General features: G+C 55.4%; 1 protein-coding gene across 1 annotated transcript; it reads left to right on the top strand.

Annotated features, from left to right (window-relative positions):
* Window positions 1-4,273: 4,273 nt before the first annotated feature.
* PEAR1 (platelet endothelial aggregation receptor 1) lies at window positions 4,274-25,022 on the top strand. Its single transcript, XM_063103727.1, has 24 exons — window positions 4,274-4,373; window positions 12,078-12,184; window positions 13,818-13,927; window positions 14,640-14,744; window positions 15,154-15,254; window positions 16,054-16,146; window positions 16,364-16,607; window positions 17,377-17,497; window positions 17,712-17,848; window positions 17,936-18,148; window positions 18,432-18,606; window positions 18,692-18,812; window positions 19,607-19,770; window positions 19,863-19,965; window positions 20,099-20,245; window positions 20,467-20,592; window positions 21,540-21,668; window positions 21,785-21,913; window positions 22,076-22,288; window positions 22,500-22,588; window positions 22,694-22,829; window positions 23,000-23,074; window positions 23,158-23,406; window positions 23,899-25,022. The coding sequence occupies exons 3-24, from the start codon at window positions 13,827-13,829 to the stop codon at window positions 24,048-24,050; spliced, it is 3,123 nt and encodes a 1,040-aa protein (XP_062959797.1). The 5' UTR covers window positions 4,274-4,373; window positions 12,078-12,184; window positions 13,818-13,826; the 3' UTR covers window positions 24,051-25,022.
* The last annotated feature ends 343 nt before the right edge of the window (window positions 25,023-25,365 follow it).

Here is a 25,365-nt window from a genome sequence, read left to right on the forward strand (position 1 = left end):
CCATGCATTTATGACAAGCTTGCTTGAGAGGATGGGAGAGCCACGAGAATGCTCTATCCTTGTAGGGCTTTCCTGAGAGGACCTCACCGCTCTGTGCAGCCCTGAGCCTGGCTCAGGCCAGCCATCCACCCACGTGATGTGTGGGGGGAGATCGCTTTCTCTGTCTGTGTGTTCTGGCCAGCGCATCTCTGCGGAGCCATGGGTGAGATGGCAGTGGTAGTGGTGGCGGGGAGGAGGACACGTGCGCAGTGTGCGTTGACCATCAGCCTGCCCAGGTGGGTTGTGTGTGCAGGAGACAGTGAGGCCAGCCTCGTGCTCAACTCTCAGCTGCTCTTCCCAAGTAGAACCGAGGAGCCAGGATGCTCAGTGCACATTCCTTCTAGGCAGCAGCCTCCAGGACTCCTTACAAACCCTTTCGCACCCTGGAGGGAAGAGGTGCCTCCACCCTGTCCCCAGCTTCCCTCTTAGGCCTTGCCATAGTGTCCACCCACTCGTCAGCACTCCTTGGGCCAGTCACTGCCGCTGCTCACCTGGATGAGTGCAGCAGCCTCTTCACTGGCCTCCCTGCTCCCTATAGCCTCTTCTCAACACAACAGTAATAATTCTGTTAAAATCTGAGTTGGATCATGGTCCCTCTACTCAAAATTCTGCTCTGATTATATCCCCATCCCACACAGAAAAAAATCGAACAGCCTTACCATAGCCTAAGAGGCCCTGCAGGATTTGGCCCCCATTACACCTCTTTTTCAATATCTGCCACCAGGCTCCCCATTACACACTGGGTTCTACTCTCTGAAAAGAGTTATTATTGTTCTTCGAACATGGCACACACTCTGGCCTTGGCCTTTGTCCTTGCTGTTCCACCTGCCTAGAGTGCTCTTCCCCCCAAAGCCTGCATGGTTCTCTCCTTCAGTTCCTTTAGCTTTTCCCCTGGAGCCTACCTTCTCACTGAGACCTTCCCTGATCACGTTTCCAAAAACTGTACCCTCACGACTCTCTATCCTCTTCCCTGGTTCATTCTCTATTTTTTATGGTAATACTTTTCATCATCTAATGTGTCATTATTTGACTGATTTAGCTTCTTTATCATCCCTTCACCACCATCACTACTAGAATATAGGCTTCATTTTTTTTACTTTCCATATTTAGGCAGAAATTTGTGTTTATTTCCTTCATAGTTGTAGCTCCAATGCCTGCACGTAGAAGGTACTCAATAAATCTTTGTTCAATGAACAAATGAATAAACGATTCTTTCCCTATTAGCATGTGAGCTCTTTGCGGACAAGGAACTCTTACTTATCGCCTAAATTATTAAATATAAAGATCTTAGAACAGTGTCTAGTAATCAGTAGGTGTTCATTTAATAAAAATTAGTAGGGCCGGCCCGTGGCTCACTCGGGAGAGTGTGGTGCTGAGAACACCAAGGCCCCGGGTTCGGATCCCATATACGGATGGCCGGTTCGCTCACTGGCTGAGCGTGGTGCTCACACACCAAGTCAAGGGTTAAGATCCCCTTACCGGTCATCTTTAAAAAAAAAAATAATAATAAAAAAATAAATAAATAAAAATTAGTAGTTGCTATCAACATCATACCATCATCATCATCATCACCGTCCTGATTGTTATTTCCTCCGTGTCCTGGGCCCTAGGTAAACACAAAACAGTGCTCGTTGAACAAAAGGATGAATGAGGACTTTGGGCCTCCTTCTACCTTCCTGGTGGGCTTCCGGGGGATTTTCCTCCTTCCAGCTGTAGGCCTGAGCCCAGGAGGCAGAGCTGGGTTCCAGGGAGCTGGAAGAGCATTGCACAGGCACCAGGTGGCAGCCTTCACTCAACGTTTATTGAGCACTTACTCTGTGCTAGGCCCTGGGAGTACCAAGATGATTTCGACCCAGCCCCTGTCCTTGAAGAACTCAGAATCTAGGGGGAGAGAGGCAAGTGTTAAACTTTTACACGCAGGAGTGGGATGGGGGTGCTGGGACGGGGCCTGGAAAGGCTTCCAGAAAAAGGGCAGTTGAGCTGAATATGGAAGGCTGAGAACAAGTAGGCCAGATGAAGGAAGAGAAGAGTGCCTTCTTCTTCATCTTCTTCTTTGCTGGGCCTCAGTCTCCCCATTTGCCCCTGGAAAGTGCTGGATCAGATGACTTTCAAGGCCCCCTTGGCCTCTGACATGCTGCAACTGTATGGTCTTTGGTCTGAGGCCCTTGAGCGGTGCTCTGGTTTCTGCTGCCCCCTGCTGGAGACTCTTGGTGGAACGGAAGTCCCCTGAAAAACAACCGTGACCCTTGCCTTCTCCCCTTTCTTCCCCAAAGCCAGCAGAACTTTCCATTCCGTCTGCCCACACACACCTCCCACCCCTAAAAGCACCAACTAAACAGCATTTGCTTGTCTCTCAGATCGAGGTTTCCTAGATAAAAAATATTCTAAGTACATATTGTAGACAAAAGGACTTGAAACTAGAATAAAGAATTCGTAACTGTTATGACCCACCAATCCCATTTCCAAGTAGCTACCAAGATAAATGAGAATATATGTCCACAAAAAATTGTACGTGACTGTTCATAGTAGCTTTATTCACAGTAGTCACAAACTGGAAAAGAGCCAGTGCCCACCAACTGGTGTAAAGGTGAGACAAGGTGTATCCATACAATGGAACAGTGCTCAGTATAAAGAGCAACGAATGATTGAAAAGCTTTATGGTAACTGAAAGAAGCCAGACATGAGCAAGCACACATTGTATGATTTCATTTATATGGAAATTCTAGAACAAACAAATCTGCAGTGACAGTAAGCAGAACAGAGATTTCACAGGGCCAGGGATGGGGGTTGAGAATGGAACTTGGAGGTATTTTGCAAAGGGGAACAAGTGAACTTTTGGGGGAGATGGAAATTTTAAACATTTTTTTGATTGGGATGGTGGTTACACAGATGAATAGTTTTTTCAAAACCCATCGAACATTATGCTAAGTGAAATAAGCTAGACACAAAAGGACAAATATTGTATGATTTCATTTATTTGAGGTACCTAGAATAGTCAAATTGATAGAGAAGGTAGAACAGTGATTGCCAGGAGCTGGGGAAGTGGGGAATGGATAGTTATTGTTTAATGGGTTCAGAGTTTCAGTTTGAGATGATGAGAAATTTCTGGCGATGGATAGTATTGATGATTGCACACAATGTGATGTACTTAATTCCACCGAACTGTGTACACTTTAATTATGTATGAGTATATTTTACCAATAAAAAAAAAAATCTAAAAAACAAAACTCAGCAAACTGTACACCTTAAGTGGGTACATTTTTATTGCACACAATTATACCCCAATAAAGTTTATTTTAAGTCTCCCGGGAGGGAGGTTCCTGCTTTGCTCTTTCTGAACTATTGTAGTTTACTCTGTGGCTGGCTGTGTGATGCGGTGGTTTGGAGACTGAGCCCTGTAAAATGCTACTTCTGCCACTTAACTACTGTCCTAAACCGCAGTCCGTCATCATATGTAAATGAGCCTGATGATGGAACCAAACTCGATTTAAGGATTAAATGAGGCAATACACCTGAAGGGCTAAAGATGATGACAGCAAATGTTAATCAGATTAGGGAAGGGTGCCCAGGTCCTGTATGCGGGCGGTGGGGTTGAGGGAGGCGGCTGCTGGCCGCGAGGTGGCGCAGCCGCGCCGGGCTCAGTCAGCCCAGAAGCCGACTGCGGGACGGTAGACAGAAGAAGCCCAGGGCCCGGGGACTGAGGGGACGGGTATAGGCGGGGACTGTGCGGGAGGAGAGCAGAGGCCTGTCCCCGTCCGCCTCTCCCAGACTAGGATGCGGCGATCGTTCCCCGGGTTGGGTGTTTTATAAAATCACGGTGATTGCGCAGACTGGAAGGTGGCCGACGAGATGATCTCATTGATTCCTCCCCACAACCCCACTTTGCAGATAGGAAAGCTGAGGCATGAGAGGTTGCGTAACTCCTGGCCAGCCACACAGCGAGTGGACAGCCGCGGAGGGACTCGGGCCGGGGCCCCTGCGCTGTCTCCCCGCGTCGTCCCCTCTCCGCTCCGGCCCCACGCTCCGCCTCTGTGATCCCACCCCCACCACAATTTTCCCTCCTGGGCGCTCTGGATCTCTCCTCCCCCGGCTCCCGTTTTCCTTGTCAAAACTTCCTGCCTTGGCAGGGGCCCGAGTCCCCACCCCCTTCCTGCCCCCCGCCCCTCCGCGCCCCTCCTCGTCCCGCGATCCGCGGCCTTCGGCTTCCCCGCCGCTCCCGCAGTCGGGCTGGGGCTCAACGCAGGGACCCTCGCCCGGTCCTCCGCCGCCCAGTCCTCCCCGCCGACCCCAGCAGTCCCCACCCCAGGCCGGCGGAGAGACAGGGCCCGAGGCAGGTGAGTGACCCGGGCCTGGCAGGCCCCGGTGGTGGGCCCCGAGACCACCCTGTCCCGAAGAAAGGGCGTGCGGACGCGGGGCCTCTCCCCGACTGCGGTTCGAGACCCCCGGGGGGGAGTGGGGAAAAAGACGGACAGACGAGACGTGAAGGAGGGGAAGCGGGCGCAGTGGAGAGGGGCCAAACGGGGACAGATCGAAGGTTTCCATCGTTAAAAAACATGTAAATGAAATGCCAATGAGGCTGCTTCCCAAGGGCCTTGTAAGCGGACTTCGTGAGTCCGGGGGCAGCCTCCATCCCGCTGGCTCCCTCTCGGGGCTGGTGGGAGAAGGATGTCTCTCCTTTGCTCAAGGGAGTGGACGACGGTAGGACCATTGACACTGGAGTCAAGGCTGCCTAGGTTCGAATCTCCGCTCTACAGCTTACAAGCTGCGGGGTTTTGGTCAAGAGACTTCACCTTTGTGCCTCAGCTTCTCATTTCTAAAAGGGGAATAATGAAATGTAGTGTCTACCTCATGGGGTTGTGAGCTGAAGCTTAGATGAGCAAATGTCTTCTGCTCTGAGCAGTGCCTGGTCAGTGTTTACTATCAGTGTGGCCCTTCTCTCACCAGGGAGGGTGTAGGGAAAGGGACCCAGGTTGTGGATCCCTGGCTTTCACAGTTTTACCAGTTATGAGGACTAGGAAGTTGGTTCAAGGTCTCAGCCATCTGGATCCTCAGGAAATTCTCTGGGTCGATGATCTGAGGTAGTGCTAACAGCCAGGCAGGTGTGTGTCTATGAGGGGTGGCCAGGGGCTGAGGCCCCAGGAGCCCAGACCCCAGCAAAGCCATCCTTCACCCCCAACCCCATTTCCAGCCTCCATTAATTGACTCTTGGCTCCCCTGCTCTGGCCTTTTGAGTAGCCTCTCTTGGGGCTGGGCTGTGACCCCAGTCCCTGGGGACGGGAACAGCTTGTGCTGCCCTGAGTTTCCCAGGCTCAACCAGGCCTCAGCTCCAGGCAGGACCAAGCAAAGGGTCAACTCTCAACCCTGGCCTAAGCTGCGCCTTGGGATGGGAGCTGTTCTCTGAACCCTACCCCAACCCAATCCAAGGTATGGTACCTATGTGTGTGCATGTGAGCCAGGGTGTGGGGACAACTCTCCTGTCTTCTGTCTGTGTCTCTCCTCTGCTGTTGTCTCCCACTTCTGAGGCCTCCCAAGGGCTGCCCACCATATTTGCCACTGCAGTTGGTGCTGCCCCACCTGCTGCTAGGAGCTGGGTCAGCCGGTCTGGCCTCTGTCTCCTCTGGGAGGTGAAGCTGAGGGTTGGCATCTGTCCTCCCCACTGCCAACATTCCCTATCAGACTCTCCCAGAAGAGGAAACTCGTTCCCTAGGCATTCCCCTCCACCAGTCGGAAACCTGGAGAGAGATAGAGGTCACTGGGCTGCTGTCAGCCTCCCCCCACCCAACTGGGGAGGGGCTGAGGCCAGGCAGGGTCTCCACCACAGCACTCCCCAGCCTCTCCTCTGAGTAGCCTTGGAAGCCTTGAGAAAGAGGCCTCCCAGGACCCATCCTAGCTACAGGGAGGGTGTTGGCTCCTGGCATCTATCCTATGGGGGAGAAGCCAGCAGGAAGGGGAAGAGAAGACAGGGACGGAGAGAGAGAATAACAAAGACAGAGATAGAAAGAGACATAAATATTAAAACAGAGATCGACAGATGTACAGACACAGGCAGAGGCATAGAGGCTCATCGAAATGAGGCCCAGAAGGAGAAAGGCAGACGTAGGCAAACAGAGCAGACACCTAGACATAGAACAAAAAGGAGGTGCAGACAGAGGGAGAGACAGAGAATCAGAAGACCACAGGGAAACCACGGGGGTAGAAAGACAAAAGGGCAGCACAGTCTTTGGAGCCTGACAGACCTCCTACAAACCCTGCTCTGCCTTGGGTTGGCTGTGTGGCCTGTGGCAAATTACTTAACCTTGCTGGGATATTTCTTCATCCATAAAATGGGAGGCATAATTGCACCTCCTTTATAGGATTGCTGAAAGAACTAAAAGAAAGGATCTAATACACATTTAACAAGGCGTGTAATTAGCATTAGAGCACCCACATGTAGCAAGATGGAGGTCCAGAGAGAAACGGCTGGTGGGTGGACCATGCCCCAGCGCCCACCCACGTGCTGGTGGGCGATCGTGCTCATGCTCTCCTGCTTCTGCCTCCGACCTGGGCCCAGTCCCTCTATTGAGGAGGAAGTGTGTGAAGTGGACAGTGAGGGGGAGCTGTCCCCGGGCTGGGAGGCATAGGATGAGGACTCAGGCCATGCGTGCCCCTCCACGCCCGGGGTGACTCAGTGCCTTGCCTTGCCATGCACTCATGCTGTAGGAACTTGGAGAACGGCCCTGAGGAATTCCTGCCAGGGGTCAGGAGGACAGTCTGGAGCCTGTAACGTTGGGAAGTTTCTTCTGAATTCCACCTTCCGTCACCTCACCAGTGACACACCTCATTGTGTTTTGAGGGCCCTGGGACGAGTGCCCAGTTTTGTTGTCAGGTGAGCCAGGGAGGAGCCACAGTTTCCAAACATCTCTCCCTCTCCCCCATTCCCTACAAAATAAGGGTGAGGCTTACTGGAGTCAGAAAAGATTTCAGAGTCTATCAGTTCATCAACTCCACACAAATCTTTAGTTACTGCCTGCCGAGCGAGTGCCAGGTGCCCTGGATGTAGGTGCTGGCGGTGCCAGGGATGCAGTGGCAAGGCAGGCAAGAGACATGCCCTGCCCCTATGGAGCTCCAGGCCAGTCTGGAGCACAGACGATAATGAAACGTAGTGGCTCCTAGGAGGGGAGCTGTGGGCAAACATCTGGAGGCACTAGGTCTCCCAATAGAGCATTGGAGAGGAATAAGATTTAGGGGTTCCAGCCATGTGGGGAAACCAGGCTCACAAACAAGCAGTCATAGGTAGGGGATCCATCGGCTTAATCAGCCCTTCAGACGTGAGGTGTACCAGCAGCTGTGAACTCCTGGACTGGCCTGGGTTAGTTCCACTTGCTCTCAGAGAAGAGACATGGGTGCCAAGGCTTTGGCTGGGGCTTTGGGCAGTGTCGGGCCTCTGGCAACTGACCCATGTCCAGTTTACAGCCAGCCTCAGGGAGGGCAGGGTTGGGGGAGAAGAACAACCCAGGTGTCCTGTGAGGGTCCATGGTAACTGTGCTAAGAACCTGTAGGAAAGCCCTGAGGGCGGGGAGAAACGGGTGAGGCTGGAGCCACTGAGGGGCTTCCTGGAAGAGGCTGGCTTGGACCTGGGCATTCCAGAGGTGGGTGGTCTGTGCAGAGGTTGCTGTGTGGTGAAAGGCCTGTGGAGGCAGCAGGCTGTCCAGCGTGATGGGAGCACAGGAGCTGTGAGGCTGGACACCTGGTGGGCCTGGCCCCTGGGTGGCCTTTCCTGTGGTGTGGGGAGCCACAAAGGGTGCTAGAGAGGGGCAGTGGCCAGAGCAGAGCTGTACTTCCTGAAGGTAATCTAGGGGTGACAATGAGCAGGGTGGGCCAGGGAGGGAGATGCTCCTTAGCCTGTGTCACCCTAGGGGTAACCTCCACTCACTGCTTTGTCCTTTGAAACAGATTTTTTTTTTTTTTAAGCAGATTCTAATCCCACTATTGCCTCTGGCAGCCAGATGGCCCTTGGACAAGTCATTTTACCTGAGACCCTCCATTGACTCCTTGTGAAACGGGGATAACAATCACTAGCACGTTACACGGTGGTGGCGAGGGTTGGGACTGGCACTGGGGCCAGCCTCCAGTAGGTGTGTAGTAGATGTTTGGTGAATCAGAATCCCTACAGTTTCCCCATTTCCTAATGAGAAAACAGGTTGGGCCTAGGACTCTCTAGCTTCTGTTTCCTGAGCCACAGAGAACACAAGGCTGGCCCCTCACCCCTGCCCCCTTCCCTCTCAGCCTCTGGAGCACACGCAGGCTTCCTGTTCCTCCATCCAGCAGGCATCCCTGGTGTGCTGAGTGCCTGGCTTGGCTGGATGTAGGAGGGGCTCTGTGCTTGTGTGTGCAAATGTTTACACGTGTGCTCTGTGTGGCACGTGGAGCAGAGGAGGCTGTTGGTGGAGCTCCCTGTGTGGGGAGGGGAAGAGTCTTCGGACCGGGATCTCACTGCTGAGTGGAAAGAACTCAGTGATCCTGTCTCCATGGCAAAGATAGGTTAGGAAAGGACACACAGACAGACCTAGAGACAGGGAGAGAGACAGAAAGACAAGAGAGATACAGGGCAAAACAATCTTAGCACCAAGCTTAGATGCATGGCTTGGTGAGTGGGTCACGGCTGGAGTTCAGCGTCCGCTCCCCCCACTTGAAGGTGAATGCCCTTGTACAGTGAATATACTGCATGACTGTGCATGGCAGCCTTGATATAGAAAAGGAAGGAGAGAGGCAGAGAGATGGAGACCAAGAAAATGATGGAGGAAGGGAAGGGGGGAAAAAGGCAGATAGCAGAGAGTTTCTGATGAAGAATAAGCCAAAAGTCAGAAAGGAAAAGACAGAGCCAAACGGGGGGGGATTTTGTTTCTACACCAACGCACATCCACTGAGCAGGCTGTAGTCGGAGGCTCTCTTCTAGAGTGGTCACTGGAACTAGCGGTTCCAACCCTTGCTGAACCCTGGGAGAGGTGGGGGTGTTCTCCCACTTTACAGATGAGGAGATAGAGGCTCAGAGGGCTCAAGCGATGTAACTGAGGTCACACAGCTTGTAAGTGACAGAGACAGGACTAGAACCTTTGGACTCCAAAATGAAAAGGGGAAAGAGAAGAAAAAAAGAAGGAGGGGGAGGAAGAAGAGGAGGATGAGGGGAGTGTGAGGACGGAGAGAAGGAGGAGAAGGAGGAGAAGCAAGAAGGAGCTGGAGCTGGGGCTCAGGCTGAGGTTGGGAGAAGCAGAACCCAGGCGTCCTGCCTTGTCAGCTGCCTCCGGCGTGAAGATGCGCCCGGCAGGCCGCCCGTCGTTCTGGGGGATCAGGTTCTCGGGGGAGCCTGGCCCCCTCCCACCCCCACTTCCTTTCTCTCTGTCAGCATTTGAGGCCCCGTTACCATTCCCGGATCATCCTGGGGGTTCTTCAGAGAAAATAAGAAACAGTTTTTCCTGGAATGAACACCCCAAGGGCATGACAGTTCCAAGGGGCGGGGGGAAGGGGCCATATTGGGTTCAGGAAGACTGGGACTGAGGAGGTTGTCATGGAGCATATTATGTACTGGCTTTAAGCATTTTATCTACATTAACTCATTTAATCTGCACAACAACCCTACCAAGGAAGTGCTACTATCATCCCCATTTTATAGAGGAGGGAACTGAGAGCTGGGATTCACACCCAGGTTTGAACTCAGGTGGGAGTGGGCTGTGGAGCTCAGGGGTTATCCTATGCTACACCACTTCTCAGAGAAGCTGGACGGTAGCTGGTGGGAAGTCCGTCCTGCTGTCTCACTTCCATCAGCCCCACTCTTGCTCTTTGCTTTCTATAGAAATAGATCCTCTCCTGTCTACCATGAACTCTACCCCCTCCCCACTTCCAAAGACCCCAGACTAATTTTCTCCTCTTGGGATGGCTGGGGCCCAGTGAGGGTAGAGGGGGATCCCCACCAGACGGAGCCAGGACAAGCTCAGAGAAGAGCAGGGAGAGTGAGCTCTGTTGGGCCCCGTGTGAGCTTGGAGGCTTGGAGGGCAGGGATGCTGGGGGCCCATGCAGGCGGGACTCCAGGGCCTGGCCAGGAGCCCAGCTGATTTGCATCTTGAGGTGGAGGAGAGAGATGTGTCAGCTCATTCTTGACTGTAAACACATCTTGGTTCCCACGCCTCTGATCATGTTCTTGTGCAGCCCCCACTCCCAACCCCTTCTGCTCAACCCCCTGCCAGCTCTCACTGAGGCTCTTAGAAAGAAGATGCAAAGTCCTGGAATTCCTGTCTGGGCTCGGGAAAGTCTGGAACCATGGGGAGTCCTCTGCCAGCAGCTTGGGTTTGGATCCCAGCTCCAACACTACTGGCTGTGGCCTTGGGCAGCTTTCTTACCCTCTCTGTGCCTGTTTCCTCATCTGTAAAGTAGACAATAACACCTGCTGCACTGGCTTAATGTAAGCTTTAAGTGAGATGATCTGTGTAAATCACTCAGCTCCCTGCCTGTCCCAACACAGTAAGTGATACATGGGGGTCACATTGTTATTCTTGTTGTGCGGGAAGGTGTTTGGGTCCCTCAAACCACATGCTTAGAGGATGGAGGGTGGGTAGGGGAAGGGAAGGAGCCCTGTGTATGAGGAGAAGCGAGCCTGCAGTGGGGGAGGTCAGGGGCTGCCCTCAGTGGGTGCACTGTGGGCACCCAGGGCAGGGAGCCAGTAGTTGTTTGATTTAAATCCCTTGATGGGTATGTGTAAATACCTGGGGCCCAATGCTGCTGGGAGCATGGGCCAGGGCCTCAGGTGCCCTACACTCTCAGAGACAAAGTCTCAGGCAGCAACAATTCCAGAGGCTAAGCTGGGGCTCTGGCCTCCTGATCTGGCCTGTGTTCCCTCCTCAGGGGCTGAGAATGGTCAGGCCTAACCCTTCCTTTCCCTGTCAGGAGCACCATCCCATCTCTCTCCTCCTGACCGACCACCCACTGGTCTCCCCTGACCCCACCCTGGCTTCCTGCCCCTGGACTGACGAGCTGATGCCTCCTCCACACTTCAGCCCTACCCAGAGGGCCTCTGGGAAAACAGACCTACCCACCCCTCCAGCCAGCTAGTCTCCTGGCCAGCCAGAGTGGGGGATTGGAGCCAACCCCTCCTCATGCTCCTCTATCCATCTCAAAGCCCCCAGGTGAACCATTTCCTCTAGAAGTTGCTTAGGAGGAGGTGACAGGGACACTCTATTACTCCGGGTCGGGGGAAGGGGGCGCTGCTGATGTGAATGGGAAGAAGGACTTTGGGCTCCACAGATCAACCTACATGGTACCTCCTCCTTGTGCCTCAACTCAAATCCTTCCTGGTTTTGTCAGCCTCACTGCACCAGGGCTCTGGGGATAGATTCAAGGGGAAGCCTGGGGAGCCCCTGTGTGGCTTAGGAGATGAGGCTCACGCAGGGAGAAGGGTGATGATCCTGGCTCGAGACAGACTGAGTGCCAGTTGAGGACAGGGGTCCCATGCCAGGGCTAGAGCCAGGCGTCCAGGAAGAGGGGAGCATGGAGGACACAGAGAGAAGAGGTGGAGATGTGTAGAAGGCTTAGGGTCCTGCCATGGCCCTGGCTGCCAAGCACGCTTGAGGGAGAGCCGGAGAGGTCACCTGGGACCAGACAGAGCCAGCCCTGGGGGTGGGCCCTGGGCCTGGGAAGAGGGCAGAATAGGGCAGGGGTGGGAGGGGACTGCTTGGGGATGTTGGGAGGAGGAGCCGACTGTGAGTGGGGATGTGTGGGGGTGATGTGGGAGGGTTGTGCTGGGACAGACTTTAGGGAGCATCTGAAGTGTACTCCTGTGGCCTGGCTCTGGGGGACAGGGTTGATTGAGCCTCGCCCATCAGAGTGGGCCACAGTGTCAGCTCAGGATCCAAGCCACCAGAAAGAGGCTTCTGGCCCTGCCCCTTCCCCCACATCCCACCCACTGTGTTCAGGGTGGTGGGAGAATGGAGCCACCCCCACTCCCAACCTCTACCGTGCTCCCCACCCCGCCTGCCCCCCATCCTAGCCAGGCTGTTTCCTGTTTTCAGGCTCCATGTCCTGAGCGCTGGGATCCCCCAGGACATTCTCTGGCCTCCCAGACCTCAGGGCTGTGCTGCCTGATCTTTGGCTCACCTGAGTTCCTCAAGCCCACCTGGTGAGTTACTTGGGGTCTAAGGATGGATGGGAGGAAGCACAGAGAAGGCTAGTGGTAGAGGTTTGCCCCGGGGAGCCACGATGGGGCATGGCAGCTCTGTGGGACTGGAAGGGGTGGGCAGAAGTTTGCAATGGAGGGAGGAAGGCTGGGGAGGAGAGGTGGGTGTGATGAGAGGGTGGAGACTGGAGATTTGACTTCTGGGGGATTAAAGGTGGGGGTGGAACACAGTGAGTGAGAAGGGGTTAATAAGTTAGGGAGTGTATCTTACTCTGAGACCTGGGGGAAAGCAGAGTGTGTGGGTGGGGGGCGTGGGGTGGGGCCAGGCAGCAGGCATTCCAGAGATACTCAGGGGGGTAAGGGGCCAGCAACCACGACCTTTCTCTCTTCTCAGAAAAATTGTAAGCAGATGTGGGCGCTCAGAGAGACATAGAGCAGGGAGCCAGGGCAAGTTTTAGAAATATGGAACACAGAACCTGAAACCGGCTGTGGGGGCGGGCACTCAGGGAGCTCACCTCTCCTGACCTCAGGAGCTGAGATAACTGACACAGCTGAGGTCCTGACCCTCCTCCCACCCACTGGGTGAGGCCAGGGGTTGGGGAGATGGAGAGGAGCCCATTTCCAAATGGCTGATGGGCTGGCTGTGGGAGGTGGGGAGACAGGAGCTTTCCCTTAAATCTGAGGCCAGGTTGGAACGCCTAGAGACGGGTGCAGTAGTGCGCTAGCAAGGGTTCTGGGGGCTGCGGGTGGCCTTGGGTTGTGGTGTTTGCTGATTTCTATGGTGTCCATAAGCTCTCTGTGCCTGATTTCAGGCTACTAACGTGACCTCATTGAACATGGAGTTCACCCCACTGTCTCTCAAGCCTGTGTGAGCACAGCTGGCTCTCTCAAGTCCACGTGAGCTGGCTCCAGCACACCAGTGGTTGGGAGGTCACCTGGACCCACCCCCACTCCCACCCCATATAGCAGGAAACCCCTGACATTTCATCAGGGTGGTTTTGGCTTCTGCATGCATATTCCCAGTGACGGGGAGCTCACCCCCCCGAAGTAGCTGATTCCGTTACTGAACTGCTTTGACTGTTGGAAAGCTCTAAGTGAGCCCATCTGCTTCCCTCACAACTTCCCCTCAGCATTTCCACTTCACACCCTGGTACAAATACCAAAGTGCCCTGGGTAGGGACGGGGCTTGTGGTGGATTCAGAGATAAAGGGCACTGGGTTCTTGCCTCTGAAGGTCATGGTCAGAGAACAGGCACTAAAACAGTGGTGTGTGGGTGAATGGTGCTGGGGGGCACCAGAAGGAATGGGTGGGTGCAGTCTGCCATTGGGGGGTGGGGAGCAGAGCAGAGAAGGGGTGGCACTTGAGCTATATAGACCTTGAAAGATGAGTACTCCACGTGAACAATGAGGGTGAGGGTGTCTGAGCAAGCTCCAGGCAAAGACTCAGGCATGGAAGTGCACTGTCTATTCAGAGTACAATCTGGGGGAGCTGGAGCCCCAGGAAGCAAGGGGCCAGAGGACAAGAGGCAGGAGGCTCGTCTCTTCTGCATGCCCATGGCTCAGATGTCTGCAGACATGGTCCTCCAGGCTGCCGGCTGCAGCACCCCTCACCTGCTCTGCACCTGGCCCTGTTGCAGGCATCTGCAATGTCGCCACCTCTTCGTCCCTTCTTTCTCCTGGCCCTGGGCCTGGGGCTGGCTGGAACTCTCAAGCCCAATGATCCCAATGCTTGCAGCTTCTGGGAAAGGTGAGAGGGCTCCTGCTGTGACCTAGCTCCCTGGTTGTCCCCACTGGGGCTGCCAGTCCTGGTTCCTTCCCTTGCCTCCCAGCCTCTCTCCAGTCTCTGCCCTCCCTCCTGTTTTTCTGTTTCTACTGTCTCTGCTCCCCTCAATGGGCTGCCTCTGACTCCATCCCCATCTCTCACCTTGTCTTGGTCTCTGTCCTGTCTCTGACCCTCTCCTTTCTCTATCCCCCATCCCTTGGTACCTGTGGGAGGCTGGCTGCAGGACAGAGCGCAGGGTGGGAGCCATTCACTGTGGAGCGGGTAGAGGGGCTGGCCCAGGGGGAGCAAAAGGACAGTCCTGGGAAACAAGCCCCGGGGCAGAATTTAGCCAGAAATGTGTCAACCCATCTCCATCAGCTGGGCCCAGGAGTCAGTTTTAGCTCAATCTTCCCATATACGGAGTGGAGGAGAGAAAAAAAGAAGGCTCTGGTCCAACAGGGTGAGAAGCGGGTTCTGATGGGGGTGTCCCAGGAACATTCCAATTCTGGGTGGAGCCCTCCAGATGAGAGATGAGGCAGGATGGGGTCCCATCCTAGGCTTGGGCAAGTAAGCCCACATGTTGGGGTGTTGGTGCCTGACTGTGGCCAAGCCTTCAGGCTCCTGATTCCTGCCATGCCCTGTGCCAGCTCAGGCCTCTCCCAGCCATTGGCCCCTGATCCTGTTCCCTGTCTTGCAGCTTTACCACCACCACCAAGGAGTCCCACTCCCGTCCCTTCAGCCTGCTTCCCTCAGAGCCCTGCGACCGGCCCTGGGAGGGCCCTGACACCTGCCGCCAGCCCTTGTGAGTATCTCCTCCTCCTCCATGGACAGATGGGCTACCTGAGTCGCTGCCTCAGCCTGGCCCCTGGCCCTCCATGCTGCCATTCTTTTCTCAGAACCTTTAGAGTTTAGAGGAAACCTCTGGCCTCAAGGAACTCATTCCTAGCATGGTGTGTGGTTTGTGTGGGGTGCGTGTGTATGGGATGCATGTGTGAATACGTGCATGCATGTCTGGGGCATCCACTTGTAGTGTGTTCTATGCGCGTGTGTGGTTGGGTGGGGGGTAAAGAGTGGACACTCTATGCTCCCCTAGCCCAGAGGATTGAGCAGTGCCTCCCCCGCCAGCCTCCCCCAGTGCCTCACTGATGTGAAGGTTGATAGCCAGGGGCCTCCCTGGGGAGGACTGAGGGTCACCTTTCAGGCCTCCCCAGGGTTGTCTACCGGACCGTGTACCGTCAGGTGGTGAAGACAGACCACCGTCAGCGCCTGCGGTGCTGCAGTGGCTTCTACGAGAGCAATGGGGCCTGTGTCCGTGAGTCCAGTGTGGGGACAGGGAGGGGGAGGGTTGGTGCCACTGAATGGAACGGGGCTTAGCCCACCTTCTCCACCAGGGTGGAGCTACTCCTCTGCCTCTTGGGCTTTTCTCCCCCTCCTTCCCCTCCTCCTGTCCTTGTCCCCACTTCCCTCTCAGTTGCCACTTCATGCCCACCTGCAGCTGAGCCCATGTTTCCCCCATCCCATCTCTCAACATCCCTGAGCAGTCTCTGTCTCTGTATCTCTGCCTGTCTCAGAGTTCTCATTCTGTCTCTGGGCTGCCTCTGTCTCTCTGTCAGGGCTTGGTGTCTAGGTCCCTCTTTGTCTCTTCCTATCCCTGTCTCTCTGTTGCTCTCTGTCCCTGACTTGTCGCTGTCCGGTCTCTTCTGTCCACAGGCCCCCCAGCACCCTGTAACCCTCCAGGCTAGAGCCTGCCCTCTTCTCCCTCCCCCTGCCCTCAGCCCCAGCCCATCACCAGCCCCGGTAGCCACTCCTCCCCAGAATGACTCAATCACACCTGCAGCCCCTGCGAGCTCTCTGACAGCATCTGCATCCAGCCCCCACCTGAGGACCACCCCATTTTCCCAACAAGTGCTTAGAGAATTTCACAAAAAAAGGGCTGGGGAACCCAGAATGCTGGGGTCTTGTCAAGTTCTGAGCCCGAGTTGCTGCCCTTCAATCTTTCGTCATCTTAGAGGCAATATTGATGCTTGAACTCCAGGCCCCCGGTATGGGAAGAAGATGGGGTAAGGTTTCACAGGGGTGGACACATCTTCTCACACCCATCTCTGCTCCAGCGCTCTGTGACCAGGAGTGTGTCCACGGCCGCTGTGTGGCGCCCAATCAGTGCCAGTGTGTGCCAGGCTGGCGGGGCAATGACTGCTCCAGTGGTGAGTATCTGGTGACCCCAGGGAGTGGCCTCCTTACCAGGGCACAAATGCCTAGGTCCCCAGGGCAGTTACCCACTGGCATCCCATTGTAGCCAGCTGCTTTTTCTGGACTGGTAAAAATGGGTGTTCGGGGATGAGAGACAGAAACAGGGACTAACTGGAGGCTGAGGAGGGGCTAGACTCCTGGTGACTCCCTTCCACTCTCCTTATCCCACAGAGTGTGCCCCAGGAGTGTGGGGGCCACAGTGTGACAAGCCCTGCAGCTGTGGCAACAGCAGCTCCTGTGATCCCAAGAGTGGGGTATGTTCTTGTCCCCCTGGCTTGCAGCCCCCAAACTGTCTTCAGTCTTGCCTTCCTGGCCATTATGGTCCTGCCTGTCAGTTCAGCTGTCAGTGCCACGGGGCACCCTGTGATCCCCAGACTGGAGCCTGCTTCTGCCCCCCAGAGAGAACTGGGCCCAGGTGCGTAATGGGGGGAACAACACACTGATGAGGTTGCAGACACAGGGCCACACAGACATACATGGGGTTTGAGGGGACTCAGACAGGGTCCCAAACATGGAGATGGAGTCAAGAGGCCAAGAGCTTAGTCCCAGCTCTGCCACTCACCAGCTGAATGACCTCAAGCAAATCATTGAGTCCCCATGATCTTGTCTCCTGTAAAATGGGAACATTACTGTCTACCTGGAGAGGTAACTGTGAAGATAACATGAGATAGCATGTGTGTGAAAGCATGTTGTAAAGTGAGGCTGAGACAGGACCCAGAGAACCCTGTTGCAAGGCGGGGTGCAGGGAGAGCTGAGGAGTCACAGGAGGGAGAAGGTGCACCTATAGGAGGAGATCAGGGATCAAGCTTCATGGAGGAGCTCCCAGAGTGGAGCCCTCCAGGGCAGAAAAACTACAGTAGGCACAGGTGTTCCCCCAGAGGGGACAACCTGAGCAAAGGAGGAGGTGGAGTGTAGGGCGCATGAGAAGCAGACATGCCACCTTTGGTTCTCTGCTCTCCCCACCTGCTGGTGCTGGAGTGTTGTCCCTGCCACTTCCAGTACTGGACACCTTTGCTTTCTGACTCCTGCAGTCTCCAGCAGGCAGAGGCAGTGTGAACCACTGAGTCCCAAGGTCAGGCTTTCCTCCTGGGCAGGACCTGTGTGCAGGTGGCCAGCCCTTGGAGGCAAGTGGGGAGGGAGGTACTGCTTGTTTACACACTGACGTCACCCACTCTGTCCAGCAGCTGTGATGTGTCCTGTCCTCAGGGCACTGCTGGCTTCTTCTGCCCCAGCACCTATCCTTGCCACAACGGAGGTGTCCTCCAGGACCCCCAGGGCTCCTGCAGCTGCCCACCTGGCTGGATGGTATGAAGTCTGGGGCCTGTGGGTATAGGTTGGGAGCCTCGGAGAATTCTGTGGGTGGTTCTAAATGGCTTGGAGGAGGATGTGTGTGAGGGGGGTGGGATCTATAAGCTCTGGAGAGGTTTGAGGGCTCTGAGGGTATGGGGGTGTCAAGGGGTCCTGTGGCCTTGAGGAAGGGCTCGGTGTGTGGGGCTCTGTTGACCTCTTGCCTCCACAGGGTACCATCTGCTCCCTGCCCTGCCCAGAGGGCTTCCACGGACCCAACTGCTCCCAGGAATGTCGCTGTCACAACAGAGGCCTCTGCGACAGATTCACTGGGGAGTGTCGCTGCACTCCGGGCTACATAGGGGATCGGTGAGTGGTGGTGGCGCGCGCGGGGGCGGTGGGGGGCGGGCCCGAAGGAGGTGGGGCGCAGGTGGGCTCACTCAGCTAGGCGCCCAGGTGCCGCGAGGAGTGCCCGGTGGGCCGCTTTGGGCAGGACTGTGCCGAGAAGTGTGACTGCGCCCCCGGCGCCAGCTGCTTCCCGATCAACGGCGCGTGTCTGTGCGAACACGGCTTCACCGGGGACCGCTGCACTGAGCGCCTCTGCCCCGACGGCCTCTACGGCCTCAGCTGCCAGGCGTCCTGCACCTGCGACCCCGAGCACACCCTCAGGTGGGTCGCGGGACGTGTGGACAAAGAGTCAGGAGGCCAATGGGAGAGGTCTTCGGGGCTGTGGCCGCTGGAGTCACGAAAAACGCCAGGAGCATATCCAAGGGCAGCACAGATGTCACAGAAGGGAAAACGGAGGGGCCTTGAGGGCGGGGAGGGGTCTGGGGTCCCCGTACTTGCCCAGCCCCGCTCTTGGAACAGCGCCGAGCCTCCCTGGAGGCCCCCTTACTCCGGCGATGCCCGGCTCCCAGCTCAGACCATGCAGCACCCCCGCCTCCGCCCACAGCTGCCACCCGATGAACGGGGAGTGCTCGTGCCTGCCGGGCTGGTCGGGCCTCCACTGCAACGAGAGCTGCCCGCAGGACACGCACGGGCCCGGCTGCGAGGAGCACTGTCTCTGCCTGCACGGCGGCGTCTGCCAGGCCGACAGCGGCCTCTGCCGGTGCGCGCCGGGATACACGGTGAGGCGCGCGCCACGGCGAGGAGGCCGGGGAGAGGCCGAGGAGCCGGCCCGCCCCTCTCACTAGTCCGCCTACCCGCTTTCAGGGTCCTCACTGCGCTAGCCGCTGTCCCCCGGACACGTACGGGGTCAACTGCTCCGCACGCTGTTCATGCGAGAATGCCATCGCCTGCTCACCCATCGACGGCACGTGCATCTGCAAGGAAGGTAATGGATGGGGTCTCAGGAAGGGCGATTTGGGAGGCGAGGCCGTAGGGGAAGGGAGGGTGCAAGGGTGGGGGCAGGCCAAGGGCAGGGAGGAGGCTGCAGGGTAAGGGCGGAGCTTACTGGGCAGCAGCTGGACGGTGGGAAAGTATCCAGGCCATTTCCTTCCTGGAATATCCACTTTGCTTGCCTTCAACCGCAAAAATCCTACTCGTCCTTAAAGGACCAGGCCAGAGGCACCTCATCGGTGAACATTCCTCACCCTCAACCATACAGAAACACACAATGGCCGCGCCAGCAAGGACCTCCGAGATCTAGCAGAGGTGGCACATTGACAACCTTTAGGCTGAATCCTGATACCGTTGTGTTTTGTTTGTCTAGCTCTCTATTAACTTTAACAAGCCTCCAGTCTCCAGTCCTAACTACTCCCTATTATCTTACTCATGATCTGGATAACTAATTTAGTTACCTGATGGGGACTCTGTAAGCATTTGGGTTTGCTGCTGACCTCCTTCATCTTGCAGAAGAGGCAACGAAGACCCAAATGGGGTGGTGCATCATTGGGAGTCACTTAGCCTTCCGTCCCACATCTAATAGTTTATATACTTTTCTCTTGTTTGGTGGCATGAGTACCCCAATTCTCATCCCCATCTCGTAGCATAGAATCTGGCACAGCCAACACCCAGAGTGTGCTTGCTCAGGAGGGGGCTGGGTACTGGACAGCTGCAAAGAAAAAAAGAAGAAAAAAAAGGAGGGGAGTTGGGTCCCCACGCCTACCTACAAGGCCTTTCCTCCAGGTTGGCAGCGTGGAAACTGCTCTGTGCCCTGCCCACCTGGATCCTGGGGCTTTGGTTGCAATGCCAGCTGTCAGTGTGCCCATGAGGCAGTCTGTAGCCCCCAAACTGGAGCCTGTACCTGCACACCTGGATGGCACGGGGCCCACTGCCAGCTGCCCTGCCCAGTGAGTGCTCAAGAGCCTGCTTGCCTGGGGGAGGGGAGGGCATGGCTTCCCCCAGCTGACTGGCCTACCCTAATCTCCACTCCCTCTTCAAGAAGGGGCAGTTTGGTGAAGGTTGTGCCAGTCGCTGTGACTGTGACCACTCTGATGGCTGTGACCCTGTTCATGGACACTGCCAGTGCCAGTCTGGCTGGATGGGTGAGCATTCTAGGTATCCAGGCCTCAGGCCTGCTGTGGAGTTGGGGGATGCATCCCACAGGACGTGTCCAGAACAGTCCTCATGGGACAGGAGAGAGCCAGGCCAGACACACCCTACCTCTCTCCCCAACAGGCACCCGCTGCCACCTGCCCTGCGCTGAGGGCTTCTGGGGAGCCAACTGCAGCAACACCTGCACCTGCAAAAATGGGGGCACCTGCCTCCCTGAGAATGGCAATTGTGTGTGTGCACCTGGATTCCGGGGCCCCTTCTGCCAAAGATGTGAGGCTTCCTACCATCCCCCCCCAAAATCTGTCTGCCAGCAGTAGGGTGTAGTGCAGTGTCAGATGCCAGAAGTCCCCACTCAACCCCTCTTGGTCTCTCCCTCTGACTCTGATCTTTAGGCCAGATACTACAGTGAGAAGAAGGGAGGGAGATAGTGGGGTCAAGGGTGGATTGAGGGTTGGCCCATACCCCAATAACCATGAACCACTTTCCTCCAGCCTGCCAGCCTGGCCGCTATGGCAAACGCTGTGTGCCCTGCAAGTGTGCTAACCATTCCTCCTGCCACCCCTCGGATGGGACCTGCTACTGCCTGGCTGGCTGGACAGGCCCTGACTGCTCCCAACGTATGTGGTGGCTTGTGTGTCTGAGTGCTTGTGCATGCTGAGAGGGTGGGCTGCAGACAGAGGCCTCTGGTCCTCTGCTCCTGAGGATAAAAGCCTTGGACTCACCTTGATTCAGTCATTTATATTAACAATATAAACAAATATTTCTGGGCATCACCTACATGCTGGGTACTGATCTAGGTGCTGAGGGTGCAGCAATGAACAGGTCAGAAAAAAAATATTCCCTGCCCTTCTGCATGGGAAGCTTGGGAAGAGCAATATGTTTTTGGGATCAGGGGAGATCATAAGCTCAATTTTGGACCTGTTCTTTCTCTTTTCTTTTGCATTTTTCAATTTATTTTTACTTATTTATATGTGACCTCTTTTCACATAAATATATAAAGAAGGTTATGGAAGAGATTAGTCCAAAAAACTGAGTAAAGCAAATTTTGAAAAGTGGAAATGAGAGGCTGTTACTATGAAAATGGCTGGATTTAAGCTTACCAGCAGGGAAAGACGAAAGTGATCTTTGTGAAGAGTTTTTCCATAGAATTCAGCAACACCTACTATTAGATTAGTTGCTAGTGTCAGACACAAGAATAATGTTAGAGCATAGGATGGCTGTTTACTTCTTTCTTATTTATTTATTTATTTTTAAAGTCTAGAGCTAGCAATCCAGCTGGTTTGGAAGCCTCTGGTTGTCTGGCACAGGATACATTATATTGAAAAGGCTATTAGGTAGCCAAGTGCAGAAGTTGTGTAGGCAGATAGATGGGCAGGAGGGTCTGGGGGAGAGATGGGGCTGGAGATAAGCATTAGTGAGTCACTGGTGTGCAGATACTGTTCAAAGCCATGGTGCCCCCAGGGAGACCAAAGCTGAGCTAAAGATTTCAGCGATGCTGGGGGCTGAAAGTTCATACAGGAGGAGCTGGCTCCACCCTGCCAGACAGGCTCCTTGTGTCCTGTAGCATGTTCCCCAGGACACTGGGGAGCCAACTGTGCCCAGCTCTGTCAATGTCGCCATGGTGGGACCTGCCACCCACAAGACGGGAGCTGTTTCTGCCCCCCAGGCTGGACTGGATACCACTGCTTGGAAGGTACCAACAGAAGGGGAATCCCATGTTCCTCCCCCCAACATAGGCCTCACCCAAAGAGGAGACTACAGTTTCCTGGCTCCTCTGATCCCTGCCTGCCGCTTTCGTTCTCTCCCCAGGCTGCCCTCCAGGCATGTTTGGGGCCAACTGCTCCCAGTCATGCCAGTGTGGTCCTGGAGAGAGGTGCCACCCAGAGACTGGAGCCTGTGTGTGTCCCCCAGGGCACAGTGGTGCAACCTGCAGGATCGGTGAGTTCTTTAGCTGCTCCCCACTACTCCACTGTCTCCAGGGAACTAGCACCTAGGCCCCTCATACCACCTGTCCCTTCTGGGCACCTCTCTCATGAATGTACCCCAAGCTCACCTGCAGAGCCAAGATGCCATCCCAAATCACTGCCCCTTCCTACACAGGAAGCCAGGAGCCGTTCACCATGATGCCTACCTCTCCAGTGGCCTATAACTCGCTGGGCACACTGATTGGCATCGCAGTGCTGGGGTCCCTTGTCGTGGCCCTAGTGGCATTATTCATTGGCTACCGCTATTGGCAAAAAGGCAAGGAACACCAACACCTGGCAGTGGCCTACAGCGGCGGGCGACTGGACAGCTCTGAGTATGTCATGCCAGGTGAGCTGGCATGGCGGCATGGGGCTCAAATGAGTGGCTGGCTCATAGGCACAAGGGTGGGTGGGCTGCTGGGCATGACCCCATGGGAAGATGGGACGTGGGGAGAAGGAAGGAAGGCAGGTGAGGGAGGCCAAATTGCTGACCTCCTGGGGCTGAACAACTCTCTTGAGCCAGTTTCTGAGCTCACCCTGTGCCTGTGTCTGTCATGCAGATGTCCCTCCGAGCTACAGTCACTACTACTCCAATCCCAGCTACCACACCCTGTCGCAGTGCTCTCCTAATCCCCCACCCCCTAACAAGGTCAGCACTGGGGGAAGGGATGCTGAGGAGGGGTGGGTGCAGAACGGGTTCTCTGGAAAGCCTGTCCTTGCATGTTGCTCTTCCCACTGCATCACCCCATAGCAGGTTCCAGGCAGTCAGCTCTTTGCCAGCCTCCAGGCCCCTGAGCATCCAGGTGGAGCCCACGGGCATGATAACCACACCACCTTGCCTGCTGACTGGAAGCATCGCCGGGAGCCCCCTTCAGGGCCTCTAGACAGGGGTAGGTGGCTGGAGGTCGTGGCTCTGGTGAGGATGGATATGTGCAGTCCAGCATCCTGTTCCATCTGAGTGTGTGCATCTGAAGAAGGTGTCTCTGGGCCCCAGTTCTAGAGGAGGAGGAACTTGGGGAGGGGAACAGGGTCTGATTACAAGTTGCCTCCTCCTTCCCAGGTAGCAGCCGCCTGGACCGCAGCTACAGCTACAGCTGCAGCAACAGTAATGGCCCTGGTCCGTTCTATAATAAAGGTATGGGCAGTGAGGGAGGGGGCTGGGCTGGGGTTAAGGAGCACATGTCTCCATTGAGCCTGACTTCTTTCCTCTGTCCTTAGGGCCCATCTCTGAAGAGGGGTTGGGCACCAGCGTGGCTTCCCTGAGCAGTGAGAACCCTTATGCCACCATCCGGGACTTGCCTAGCCTGCTAGGGGGGCCCCGGGAGAGCAGCTATGTGGAGATGAAAGGCCCACCCTCAGGATCGCCCCCCAGGCAGCCTTGTCAGCTCCGGGACAGCCAGAGGCGGCGGGACCCTCAGTCACAGAGAGACAGTGGTACCTATGAGCAGCCCAGCCCCCTGATCCATGGTGAGCCCTCCCTCTCCACTGGGGCAGGGGCTAGAGAGAACTAGGACAGGGAAGTAGAGAGAAGGGACAGAGGGAGTGGGTAAGGAGGCAGCATGATGTGGCAGCAAGGGCAAGGCCTTTGGGGTCAGACTTGGGCTCAAACTAGGCCTGATGTCAGGGAAGTCACATGACCTGTCAGAGCCTGTTTCCTCATGTGTAGAATAGAGTGGTGTTCGTACCTTGCAGGCTGAGGGTTTGAAATGGTGGTTGTATAGCACCTGAGTGGTGGAGTTGGTGCACAGAAAAGTGGGGAACAAGGCAGGTGACAAAGTGTCCTCATATCCTGTGAGGTGGGCAGGCTGAGGTGGCCTTCCCCACTGGCAGCTGAGGGCTTTTGCTGAGAGCGGCACAGGCACCATCCACTTCTTGTGGGCAGAAGAAGCTGGAGAGGGGAGGAGAGCGGTGGGAAGGGGAGGAGCCACCTCCCTCTCGTCCTGTTCCCTCTGTCTCCAGACCGAGACTCTGTGGGCTCCCAGCCCCCACTGCCTCCAGGACTGCCCCCTGGCCACTATGACTCACCCAAGAACAGCCACATCCCTGGACACTATGACTTGCCTCCAGTACGGCATCCCCCATCACCCCCACTTCGGCGCCAGGACCGTTGAGGAGCCAAGATGGTGTGGCAGAGGCCAGCATACGTGGACCTTGCTGCCCAAGGCTGGGGACAGAGCCTAGTGTATCCTGCCAGGAGCAGGGTGTGGACCAGTAGGCCGTGAATGTGAACACATTTAATGAAGGAAGTGAATGGAGAGATGGGAGCCCAACTCTGTTTCCATCACGGAAGATGCTGGTCAACAGGATGCCTGGTCCCCTTTCTCCAGCCCACTGCTCCACAAGGCCCTTAGGGTCCTGTATACATAATTTGGTGGGCTGAGTGTTGCTGGATGACTCTGGTTTCAGACTGATTTTAAAAATGCGTATTGGGTACCTTTTCTGTGTGTGTGTGTGTGTGTGTGTGTGTGTGTGTGTGGTCTCAGGCACAGGCCCTGCTATGGCACTTACCATTTAGTCAGGAGGCAGCCCAAACCCAATGAACGCAAGCAATAGCCTCCTAACTGGCCTCCCTGCATTAACTGGTTACCGCTCCAACCGCTGCTCAAAATACAAGCTGGTTAGGTTACTCCCTGCCTGAAAGTCTTCATGAGTTCCGCTTTGCTCTTGGGCCAGAGTCAAAACTTTCGAAGGCCTTAAAGGCCCTGCTGGCTTGGCCTGTCCATCTCTCCAGCCTCACTTTGAACTGTGTCTCTGTCACTCGCTCCAGTCACACTGGCCTCTATGTCTTCCTATCTGCCACACTTCTTCCTACCCCAGGAACTTGCTCATCTGGAGTGCTCTTCCTCCCCAATTCACCTGTCAACTCCTGTTCCTCCTTCACATCTCCTCCTTAGGGAAGCACCCCACCTGGCATACCTCTTTCATAGCACTGATCACAGCTGTGTTCCTTCACCAGGTACCTGCAGAAGGCCTGCAAGGTGCCAGGCACCTCTCTAATGTGTTATTTCTTTATGTGATTATTTGGTTAATCTCTGCCTCCCCCACTAGACTGTAAGCTTCCTGAAGGCAGGACTCCTGTGTTTGTGCTCAATATTGATTCTCCTTGGCACATAGTAAGCACTCAATAAATGTTTCCTCAAAGTCTGAGTGGCTGAGCGAATTGAAGTATCAGTGACACTGTGGTAAGTGCTAAGATAGAAGAGTAAATTGTGTAGTCTGAGAATTAATAGGCTGCATAGGTCCGAAACTTCCCCCAAAGGTGGCATTTCTACAGAGGAACAGCACAAAGACTCAAAGGTGGGAAGGTACCAGGGGCGGCTGTGGGGAGGGAACTGAGTGGGGTGCGGAGGCTGGAGGCAGGAAGGTGGACAGGAGGGAGAAGACTCATATAGGGCCCAGCAGGGCAGGACCGTCAGGGTCTAGACT

This window comes from Cynocephalus volans, chromosome 8 (assembly GCF_027409185.1).
Source record: "Cynocephalus volans isolate mCynVol1 chromosome 8, mCynVol1.pri, whole genome shotgun sequence".
Taxonomy (NCBI): Eukaryota; Metazoa; Chordata; class Mammalia; order Dermoptera; family Cynocephalidae; genus Cynocephalus; species Cynocephalus volans.